This window comes from Haliotis rubra, unplaced genomic scaffold (genome assembly GCF_003918875.1).
Source record: "Haliotis rubra isolate DU_JTF1 unplaced genomic scaffold, ASM391887v1 Scf170, whole genome shotgun sequence".
Lineage (NCBI taxonomy): Eukaryota > Metazoa > Mollusca > Gastropoda > Lepetellida > Haliotidae > Haliotis > Haliotis rubra.
Genome location: NW_025765670.1, coordinates 1,256,132 through 1,267,597, shown reverse-complemented (window position 1 = coordinate 1,267,597; position 11,466 = coordinate 1,256,132). Strand labels below are relative to the sequence as shown.

At 38.6% G+C, this 11,466-nt stretch overlaps 1 protein-coding gene across 1 annotated transcript; it reads right to left on the bottom strand.

Moving 5' to 3' along the window:
* Positions 1 to 731: 731 nt before the first annotated feature.
* Positions 732 to 4,600, bottom strand: LOC124272552. The gene is given in 5 exon segments (XM_046707762.1): positions 732 to 1,787; positions 1,789 to 2,269; positions 2,624 to 2,717; positions 3,347 to 3,507; positions 4,575 to 4,600. Coding segments are annotated over 5 exon segments (1,167 nt in total). The 3' UTR covers positions 732 to 1,382.
* Between the last annotated feature and the right edge of the window lie 6,866 nt (positions 4,601 to 11,466).

Here is an 11,466-nt window from a genome sequence, read left to right as displayed (position 1 = left end):
CCACCCCAAGAATATAAACCATGTTACATGTTCAGACACTAACGACCGCCTCCGTGGTGTAGAGGTTAGAGCGTCCTGCCCGAGAGCGGAAGGTCGCGGGTTCAATTCCCGACGACGTCATACCAAAAAGACGTTAAAATATGGTACTTGTTGGTCCCTGCCTGGCGCTCGGCATTAATGGGTACAACAAGGACTGGTCGGCTCGGAGTCAGTATAATGTGTCTGAGTGGGGTATTCATGCTTCACTGCGGCATGGTATCTCAGTGGGCTAGCACTATAAAACCAGCTTAAGTCTGGGCTAGTACAAGCAGCCGCACATACACATACATATGCATGCACGTCGTCATATGAGCGAAATATTCTCAAGCACGACGTAAAACCCAATTTCACCTCACCTCACCTCAGACACTAACCATGCTAATATGATCAAGGCAACTGTACAACATACCATTTTTGTATTAGGTTACAGATTCAAAGATGTTGATAAAGTGTTAATAATGTTGATTTTTCACCACAAGAATGGCTAAAGCTCAGTGGATTCCTGAAGACATCCTTCAAGAGGTTGGTCTAAAATGGTGCACAGTGTATTTCTCAGTTCAATGTATATAAAGTATAACAAACAGTATTCATTGCAGAAACAGTCATCCAGTCATACAGTATTCTTAAGTCATGTTTTCAAGTCCTGTTTTGTCTCATCTGGACTGGAGTTGATAATCTTCTATATTCCTTTCTTCGATACAATCATTCAATCAGAGTATAACAACCTTTCATTGAAGCCTCTGATGTTGTAAGTTTTGTTGTCTTACCAATGTACGACAATGTACGACACTTCCAGCCATATCACAGGGCGAAAGGGAACATCAGAAATCGGTATCACATTTTCTACCCACATGGGGAACCAAAACCAGGTCCTTGGTGTGCCAAGGCAGTGCTTTCAAATCTAGGTTTCCTCATCTCCCCATACTTCAGTAAGAGCTTGTTTCCACACTATTCAAAGTCCTAGTCAAATTGATTCAAATCAAATCTGATTTTATCATGTTTATGTCTCTCCTAACTCAATCTTCAAGGTGTGTATCGATATAGAAACAAATGATTTCCTATATTACACAGATAACATCTTGGCTTAAAGAGATCTAGATCTGTATTGGACATTGTCACCAGAATGTGGAGTATAGTCCCCCTTTAAGTAAGTCATTTGACAGTTTTCAACACTACGGTGATGTGGTATGGTCAAACTTGTCAAAAGCACTGTCACCACCGAATCTTCTCAGCCAACATTCAACGCTATGGAAGACGACTAACTCAAGAGAAACAACATCCTTGTGTGGATTTCTAAAAATGTCAGGATGCTAAAACAAAGAGTAACAGAAAGGCAACCAAGATCAACCTTCATCACCCCGCTTCCTTGCCCCTCCTCCCGGTCCAAACATAGTGCCCACCCCATTCCGCTGGCCACCATCTGTTCGCCCCCTCATCTGTTCTTGATATGGCGGGAATAACACTGCTGGGGGTGTCTTCCCGCTCTGATGACTCAAATCAATGATGATTTTCTTCATCTTGGGAGTGATTTCTGGCACAATGTGTAGAGGAAGGTTCCAAGTTGTGTCTCCTTGGTTACTTTGGTAGAAGAGGCAACCATATGATGCCGCGTCGTGACTCTTATGTAAGGTCCAGCCCTGAGGGAGTTCAGAGTCACTTAAGTTCACACCACAATCACACATTTCAGAATCTTTTAAAATCTGTCGAAGTTCATCGATCCTATTTTTGCTCACATCCCTCGGGCGGGAAGTAGTACAGATCCGAGTTGCCTTCATATCCTGGAGGAGGTGGACAAGGGGGGCGTGTCTCACTACTCGACTTTGGTGTCTTTGGTAGAGGTCGCGAAGGGTTGCTGTCTTTCCGTGGCCGACCGCTTGACACGGGAATTGGAGGAAGTTCCTCTACATAGTCAAACCTCGCTGTCAACTGACCCGAGCTAGGTGTTTTGGGCAGGCTTGTGTCAGAACCCTTTCTGAGAGGAATGGGTACTCCTGCTCCATTTACAGGTGACGATGGTAGTGCATAGTCTTCCTTTGAGTCTGCCCCTTGGTTTATTGGGTGTAAGAGTTTGACGTTCTCGATCTGCTCCAGATTACAGATTCGGTGGGTATGGTAGTAAGTGCAGAGTTCATGGAAGCTGTTGAACTTCACCTGTTCCACAATGAAGTACTTCAAAGCTGGTCGTCTCTCAATGACTACATTTACATGCCGTACAGAAGAATTTGCAATGCTGAAAAAATAGAAATTTCAAAAGTTAGTGCAAAAAAATATGTCAAAACTAAATATAGAGGCAGTGTTTTATAGGTTACAAAGTATAACATTAAATAAATCATTAAATATATAATGGATGCAATTATATCCGCTGCACATTTTCCACTGAATGCAAAAGATGATGAAACTATCTTCCTCTAATTTCATGGAATGGTGGCGTATCCTTGCAGTTAAAGTATTCGTTCATCGCACAAAAGGCCCGGATTTGATTCCCAGCATGGGTACAATGTGTGAAGCCCATTACTGGTGAAGAAATAAAATGTTCTTAATGAATGTCTGAGATGTATTTGAGAAATAACAAGAATCACCTTACCTGACTGAAAGAGACAAATAGTTATCTCCCTTGGAGCTAAGACGCAGCAAGTAGTACCCAGGCCCTGCGCATGTTGCTCCACATATCTTGTTGCCTAAAAATTTGAAAATATTGTTTTCAGAATTCACACAAAATACTGAACAGATATATGTAGCCCATCAAATACCTCCAACACACAACAAAACGCACAGCACAGTTATGTAATCAATTCCATCTAAGCATTGTTGGCACAGTAGTATAAGTGGCCACAACACGTCTCCGAGTCATATCAAGATGAGATGATCACAAGTTCAAATCCCAGATTTTCAAGGACATGATTAGCATCAAAGGGGAACATGTCGTATTTTGGCAAAGATGTTAAAAAGATCAAAATATTTATCCAACTCTAGATAAAGCTTAGTCTTCAGTTACTCATCTTGAATCTTCCTGCCTTTATTTCCTGTTTTCATATTTCTATAACCTGTATTGACCAGCATTCTAAAGGGCTAACCACATTTCAACAGGATGTTGCAACTGACAAATTAGTCACTTCATCAATTTCTACAAAATGAAAGAATTTGTTGCTTGTTCTAACTTTGACACCAAATTGGCATAATTTTAATGAATACTATGTTTATCTACATGACCAATTAATATTCAGCAACATTACGATTTTACAGTAAAATATATATGATCAATTAATTATTAATTAATATTAATACCATGTTCATTTGTATAATTTACTTACAATTTTGCTGTCACCAAATTTTGCATAGAAGTAGGGTAAGGCTTTGATTTCATCGGGAATGTTCTGAACTCTGGCAGCTCGTATTTGGTTCTCCGGCAGACCCATTTCCCGAGCCATAGTGATGCCCTGATAGAGTGCTCCGGACTGGCGGTTGGCACTGGAACATAAACATACACATACACATCACACAGAGTTGAAGGAAAACCAAGTTCTATGTATAGTCAGCTTCTCTATCGAGGTGAGGTGAGGTGAAATTGGGTTTAAGTCGTGCTTGAGAATATTTCACTCATATGACGACGTGCATGCATGTGTATGTGTAGGTGCGGCTGCTTGTACTAGCCCAGACTTAAGCTGGTTTTATAGTGCTAGCCCACTGTGATACCATGCCGCAGTGAAGCATGAATACCCCACTCAGACACATTATACTGACTCCGAGCCGACCAGTCCTTGTTGTACCCATTAATGCCGAACGCCAGGCAGGGACCAACAAGTACCATATTTTAACGTCTTTTGGTATGACGCGGTCGGCGATCGAACCCGCGACCTTCCGCTCTCCGGGCAGACGCTCTAACCACTACACCACACCGATTGCTTCTCTACGGAGACGGTGCGATGCTTCTAACACCGTTATCGAAAAGTGAGTGCGATGTTTTGGTGTAGGTTCTAACACCATTATCAAGCAAGTGATAAATATGAGCATGCCTTACAAAGAAATGTCACAGAGTTGTCTCAAAATAACATATGGCGAAACTTTACAAAATTTTGAATATTTTTTACTGTTTGATCTAGCTGTTTTTTTAATAATAAAGCCATTAAAGGATCAATCAGAGTTGCAGATATTTTGACTTGTAAAAGTAGTAAAAACTTTCTTCTAAATTTGTTTTCAAGTATGTATCTGAAACATTCTTGTATATGTTACATGACAAATAGATCTGAGTGAGTGAGTGAGTTTAGTTTTACGTCGCACTCAGCAATATTCCAGCTATATGGCGGTCTGTAAATAATCGAGTCTGGACCAGACAATCCAGTGATCAACAGCATGAGTATCGATCTGTGCAAATAAATAGATCTGAGAAACAGTGACATGTTAAAACTGATATATCATTTAACACAAATCTCAACAACTTTTAACTTGATATATCATTTAAGACAAACCTCAAACACTATTAAATTGATATATCATTCAACACAGAGTCATCTGATGGTGTCAGCACTATCATTCACTTTGCTACTGTCTTATATTCATCCATTGTTAGTCTAAAATTGATACCTCAACATATTTCCTTCAGATCAGTGGACTTGGGGTTTATGTGGAAGCATCATATTAATGCAATAGACATGAAGTAAAAAAGTGCTGTAACTCACTGAGGCCATATTCCAAATAATTATACATGTATTTACATTGAAACAAGTAAGGTTGGCTTTGTTTGATTGACCAGGTAGACATACTGATCTATTGAGTACGAAAGTAAGTTTACATCCATTTTAGCAATACTCCTGCTATGTCAAAACAGACACCAAAAGTAGGCTTCACACATAGTACCAATGGAAGCCAGGTCTTTGGTGGGACAAGCAAACACCTTATCCACTTAACTACCGAGCAGTCTGTATTGATGAAGTGATTTAGCTTGTCCACACTGCACACTACTCTGAAGTGCCTTACTGATAAGAATATAATTGCATTAAACTCAGATTACATTCAATTCATAGGGCTCAGCTAGTAAACCAAATTTAGTTAAAGTAGTTTGAATTTTTTAAATATACCCATTAACACAAACAGAAAACAAGACATATATGACATAGCATGCAGTGTAGATACAGCTCTGTGTAGTATGTGTAATATGTATTTGTCATTAATAATTAGTTCCCCATGGAAACAGTTTCATCCCGAATGAAGATGTCAGAGAAATTAATGAATGCTCCCCACACAAGATTAATGAATGCTCCCCTCGCATGTCATTGCAAGATGTCCGCCACATCAGCAGTATACAAAATGCCTGAACAGTAAAGTTGTATGTGGTAAAGCCCTCAGATGTTAGGATATATTGCCAGAGTAAAGGTGTAGTGGAAAACTTGTGTAAATAGACAACAAAGGAATGATTACGCTACAGAAGCAGGCACCCTTGAACCTATTCTGTGATTTGGAAATTCATATTTACAAAGGTAGTGACAGCGTAATGCTGAAAACATATAATAATAATATTATTATTATTACCACCCTCTCTGCTGCATACTATTTTTAATCTGTAAAACATAATAATAATAATGTGTCCATTTACATAGCGCTAAACTCTACAACAGGTATGCTCATAGGGCTAACAATGAATTGCACAGAAAATTATTGCCCCAGATAACTGCCTGTTAGGCTCTAGAAGGTTGTAGTCACAAAATGAGTTAGTTTAATATTGTATACATAATGGTGGGATAACTTACATTATGCCCAATCCTGTATAAACTGGCAAATTGTATATATCCATGTTTAGTATGCTTTACATGTCAAAAATGGAGGTTCACACTGACATTTTCTAAATGACATCCTGAATTCCATATTTAAATATTGTAATATAATATTTATCAAGATAACATCCAGGATAAAATGTATATCGTGTTCATATTCTGGTGGAAGGAACTTCACGGATAATTCTGTCTTGACATGGGGTTCATATAAACTATTGTGGCTGAACATTTCCACCTTATCCCGTTAGTCGCCTCTTACGACAAATATGGGTTGCTGAAGAGCAATTCTAACACGGATCTTCATGGGGTTTTAGGAAGAGATCAAATGTTTTTATGTTTTATGGACTACACTTTCTCAGTAAAGTACGGATTCTAGCTTTTCTTTTAGGTTGAGTCATATCCAGGATTCAAACCCACACTCTCAGTGTGAGGCACGATATTACAAGCACACAAAGACAGCAGTCTAACCCACTGAGCCATCACTGACTGTTTGTGCTGGTAACCATTTAAGTAAAACCAGTCTCAATGAAGATGACTGAAAATCCCCGCTGTTCCAGCACAAACTGTCAACATATGTCATTTCTTTCCAGATATCAATTTTATATACTGGACAAAAATAGTTAGGGATATATGTAAATTTTGAAATTCTGAACAATGATCTATTTATTCATTGACGCACTGATAAAATATCAATCATAAAAATACAAATATCCCTAACTTATTTTGTCCAGTATATATTAAACTTCATCAGTATCTCATATCCTCACAGTATCTCATCACCAAAAACATAAAACAAAGCATTCATAAACAAAAGACAATTCACCTTCTTCTTGCAGTACTCCCAACCATCTTTAAACAGCCAAATTCACCAGATGTAAAAGGACTTCAGGTAATAGCTAGAGTGATATTCCAGTCTGACAACTTCACAAGCCCACGATATAATATGCCTGTGTTCAAGGATCAGTGTTGACTAACACTGAATAAAGGCCGCCCACCTTGTCCCGGCCAACTGCTATACTCATCTCAACCAGATCCGTTAATAGAGTCACTATATGATGCATTACAGGAAAATGAAAGCAGCGATGTGAAACGCTTGGTCAGTCATATCAGGACTTCCTTATTGTCTAATATCTCTTTATGGGAATATTTTAATGTGATATTTATTTCCTAGGAATATATTAGCATCATAGTTAGTGATTTCTTTGCTTAGTTGATTTTTCTTTTTAACTGATGATGGCAACTGTTCAATGAAAATATTAACCCTCATCCATTATCAAACTGCTTGAATATTGTCTGACAGTCTTCTTGAAGGAAGGGAGTTATCAGACAGATTAATACCAGTTTCCAGCCTTGCCATACTAGGCTGAAATTTGAGGATCGATTCTTGCACTACAATGACGCCAGCCAAAATAGATGATTCTATTAAAATGGGTCTCATGTTGCGAAATGCTTTTAATTACTTCAGCATCTTGATTGAAATATTTGGAAAATATGTGTAATTAAGCGTTGATTGCTAAGTTGAAACTGAAAGTTAACCGGAAATCAGTGTGAAACCAACAAACTAAGCAATGTGGTAAATAACAATTGTATTGTATTCTAAACTTAAACCAAATTTTCAACTGACCACAGACCAATAAAAAGGTATTACAGTATCATAACATAATAGACTGGCAGTACAAATTCAAAGGCAATATAAAGCAGTGATTATAGAAATAATGACTAGTTCTATGACTACTTTCCTCATTACAACACAGCCATAAATTACTCATTGGCCTGTAGTCACCAATCATCACACTATAAAATCATTCGATTTTCCAAAGGGGTCCTCTTAATTACCAACTTATTTCAGATTTTTTTGCGTTTGTTTGTTGTTTAACGGTGCACTCAGCAATATCTCAGCTGTATGTGGCGGTCTGGATGAGACAATCCAATGAGCAACAGCATGAGCATCAATCTGTGAGTTTGGGATATGATGACGTGTCAACCAAGTCAGCAAGCCTGACCACCCGATCACATTAGTCACCTCTTATGACAAGCATGGGTTGCTGAAGATCAATTCAGATCTATCTATTTAAGAGTTTGCATCAACACAGCTGCACATGCACAAGTTGGGCAACCATCACTTCTTTCAACCAATAATCTCATCAGCTAGATGCAGATATATTGGCAAGGTGTGATGGACAACTTCCTAATGAAACCGGGTCTTAGACAGGACGAGTCATCACTAGTGGTGTTCCGATTATCGAAAATAATCGAAAATCGATCGAAAGAAGGATTAAAAATAATTATCGATTGTAAAAAAACATATTTTCTATTAATGGGAATTTTGTTGTTTTAGTATAACACACCTGAATGAAGTAAACTAACCATTAAAATTGACGAACATTCACGAACAAACACGCGATCATCAGTGCAAAGCTATGCGCATTGTATTCATAGACTCAAGATACTCATGAATGATGGTATATATATTTAATGATATAGAGTGAGTGAGTGAGTTTAGTTTTACGCCACACTCAGCAATATTCCAGCTATATGGCGGAGGTCTGTAAATAATCGAGTCTGGACCAGACAATCCAGTGATCAACAGCATGAGCATTGATCTGCGCAATTGGGAACCGATGACATGTGTCAACCAAGTCAGCGAGCCTGACCACCCGATCCCGTTAGTCGCCTTTTACGACAAGCATAGTCGCTTTTTGTGGCAAGCATGGGTTGCTGAAGACCTATTCTACCCTGGATCTTCACGGGTCTTTAATGATATAGAATAAAATAATCAAGCAATGAAAAGATGACAGTAAGCATTGTAAAACTTAACCTCTTTTATTGTTTATTACAATTCCAGTGTCCTTCTTGCATGCGTGCATTTCATTGCATGACAGTATTACTTATTAAAAAAAAAAATTAATTAGAAATTGCCTTGGGGAAAAAGCTTAAAATTGGTGATTACATTAAAAATTTATATATTTCGATTATAATCGATAATCGTTCACCACAAGTCCTCCGATAATCGATAGTCGATTTGGGTTCCGATTCCCAACACTAATGATCACCAGGGGTTGTGGGGTAGACTCATGGCTGAAGCATTTGATCATCACCCCGATGATGTGGGTTCAATTCCCCACATGGGTAGAATGTGTGAAGCCTATTTCTGGAGTCCCCGCCGTGAAATTGCTGGGATATTGCTAAAAGTGTTGTAAAACCCATACTCACTAACTCACTCACCCGCTATCTTGTTAAATCGCTTCTTATTTCAAGTATGGGTTGCTGAAGGCCAGTTCTAACCTAGATCTTCACTGGGGAAGATCTTGTATGAATACAGGATAAAAGACAGATAGTAAGCCAAAAGCATGCCATCTCTTCCTACACTATTCAAAGACATGGCTACAGGGGTTCAAAAATCCCATTGCCCGATGCCCGGGACAAGTCAGTTTTCATTTCGGGCAATCAAATAATGGTATCTTACTTGTCCGTGAGCTACTAGATAATTTCACTTGTGGTTTCAAACTGCAAATAGACTTGGATTTAATTTCATATCTGCTCAAAATGTAGCTATTAAATTTCGCAATGATAATAAAGTAGAGTTGTCTTTCTTTGCTATTTATCACTTTTCAATAAAAAGTCCAGTAGACATTAACATCAAATAACATGTTGATTGATTCTTTAATAATTACATCATCATGATTATGTCATAAAATCAAGTGGAAAATTAGTCAGGACAAGTTACTTTCTTAAAGTCACTTGCCCTGTGGCAAGTGGCTTTTTAAAAAAAATTGAACCCCGGGCTACCATCTCTTGTACACGAGAACACGGAGCTCTGCATACTATGAGAAGCACTTGATAGTGCTTAAACAATATGGCAGCAGAATAATCGGGTCTAGACCAGACAGCATGGGCATCGATCTACTCAACTGAGATACAATGACATGTGTCACCGAAGTCAGCGAGCTTGACCATCCAATCCCATTAGTCACCTCTTACAACAAGCATGGGCAAAATGACACATTAATGTTCGCATGGATGGGACGCTTATAGTCTGTTTACACAGTGGGCAACGAACACTGACTAGTGCACATTGTCTCTGAGCAGTTTAACAGGGAAGTAATTACATCACCTATACTTCAGTCCATATCTGGTATTTAGGAGCACCACATTCTAGCTGTGTAATAGACTGCTCATAGGTCAACAAGTACATCTCCGTCTCTAACTATCTGTCCATCTGTCTGAGTGAGTGAGTTTTACAGCACTTTTAGCAATATTCCAGCAACATCTGATAAATATGACTCGTGGTAATAAAACACCCTGGCGAAGTTGCCAGGACATGTACTTTATACCTCCCGCTTGAGTGAACACCAACACAACCACGCCGGCCGGCACATGGTTCCTCACTGACCACACTGACGCACCTTGCGCATGCGCATGCCTCTCATGCAAAGCTACTCTCCTTTTCTCCTATACTCCAGCCACCCATACGTACACATACGTTAACAACATCATGGCATTACTTCTCACGACCACTTGCTTGACAACATAAGAATCTATGTTGAAACTTTGTCTACACAGAATAAAGAAGTTGTATATCAATAAAAATAGTCCTCATTCTTCATCTACCTAACTTCTAGAAGACCAATCAAAGAAGAAATGCCAATCAAAGAAAACATAATGGCAGTTAACTGTCTGAACTCTGTCCCCACCTCGGTGACCTCCCAAAAGTTAGACGTCCCAAAAGTTACACGCGTTAAAACAACAAAGGTTATGGTTGGTTTCACTGAGGTTCACTACACTGTTACCTTCGTTAATTAAATGACTGACTTTTGGGACGCCTGACTTTTGGGATGTCTAACTTTTGGGAGTAAACCCCCACCTCTAGTACAGTTGAGGGTCCTGATCCACAAAGCATTCAGTAACAGTAACCTATCATAACTCTATAGTTTATTATAGGCTTATGAATGACAGTGCTACGAACACTTTGTTGATCGGGACCCTGCTGATTTCTGAAAGACTGTATCTCTAACAGTACATCTCTATATGTCTGTCGGTATGAAAATTTGTTTTAAACATGTGTTTTTATTTGAATTAGGGTGTTATTTATCAAAAGGCAGGGATGCAAAATGGAAGATATCCAAGCCAGGCAAGATAACAGATGACACGCTTACATATTCAATTTGACAGAAATGTTGTCACTATTCACTATCGTGATAAATTAACAGTGTCAACATGGTCAAAACATGTCAAATAATATATATTGTTTTTTCTCATTGTTTCACTGAATATAATGAATATACATAGTTGACTTGCTATTGTATTGCTTACCCAATAATCATATTGCTTAGGGGCGGTGTGGTTAGCCTAGTGGTTAAAGCGTTCACTCGTCATGCCAAAGACCCTGGTTTGATTCCCCATATGAGTACAATGTCTGAAGCCCATTTCTGGATAACAAATAAAATGTTGCCTGAATATTGCTAAAAGCGGTGTAAACCCAAACTCACTCACTCGCTCACTCGTATTCCTTACCCAATGTTGATGATACAGTACAACCAGAAATTATTGAGAATTTAAGATAGTAAATTGTTTTATTTTATTTTTTCACTCATTACGCACGTATTAAATGTGAATATTAACAGAACATAACTCCAGATTCAAAGACAGCTGAACAGTT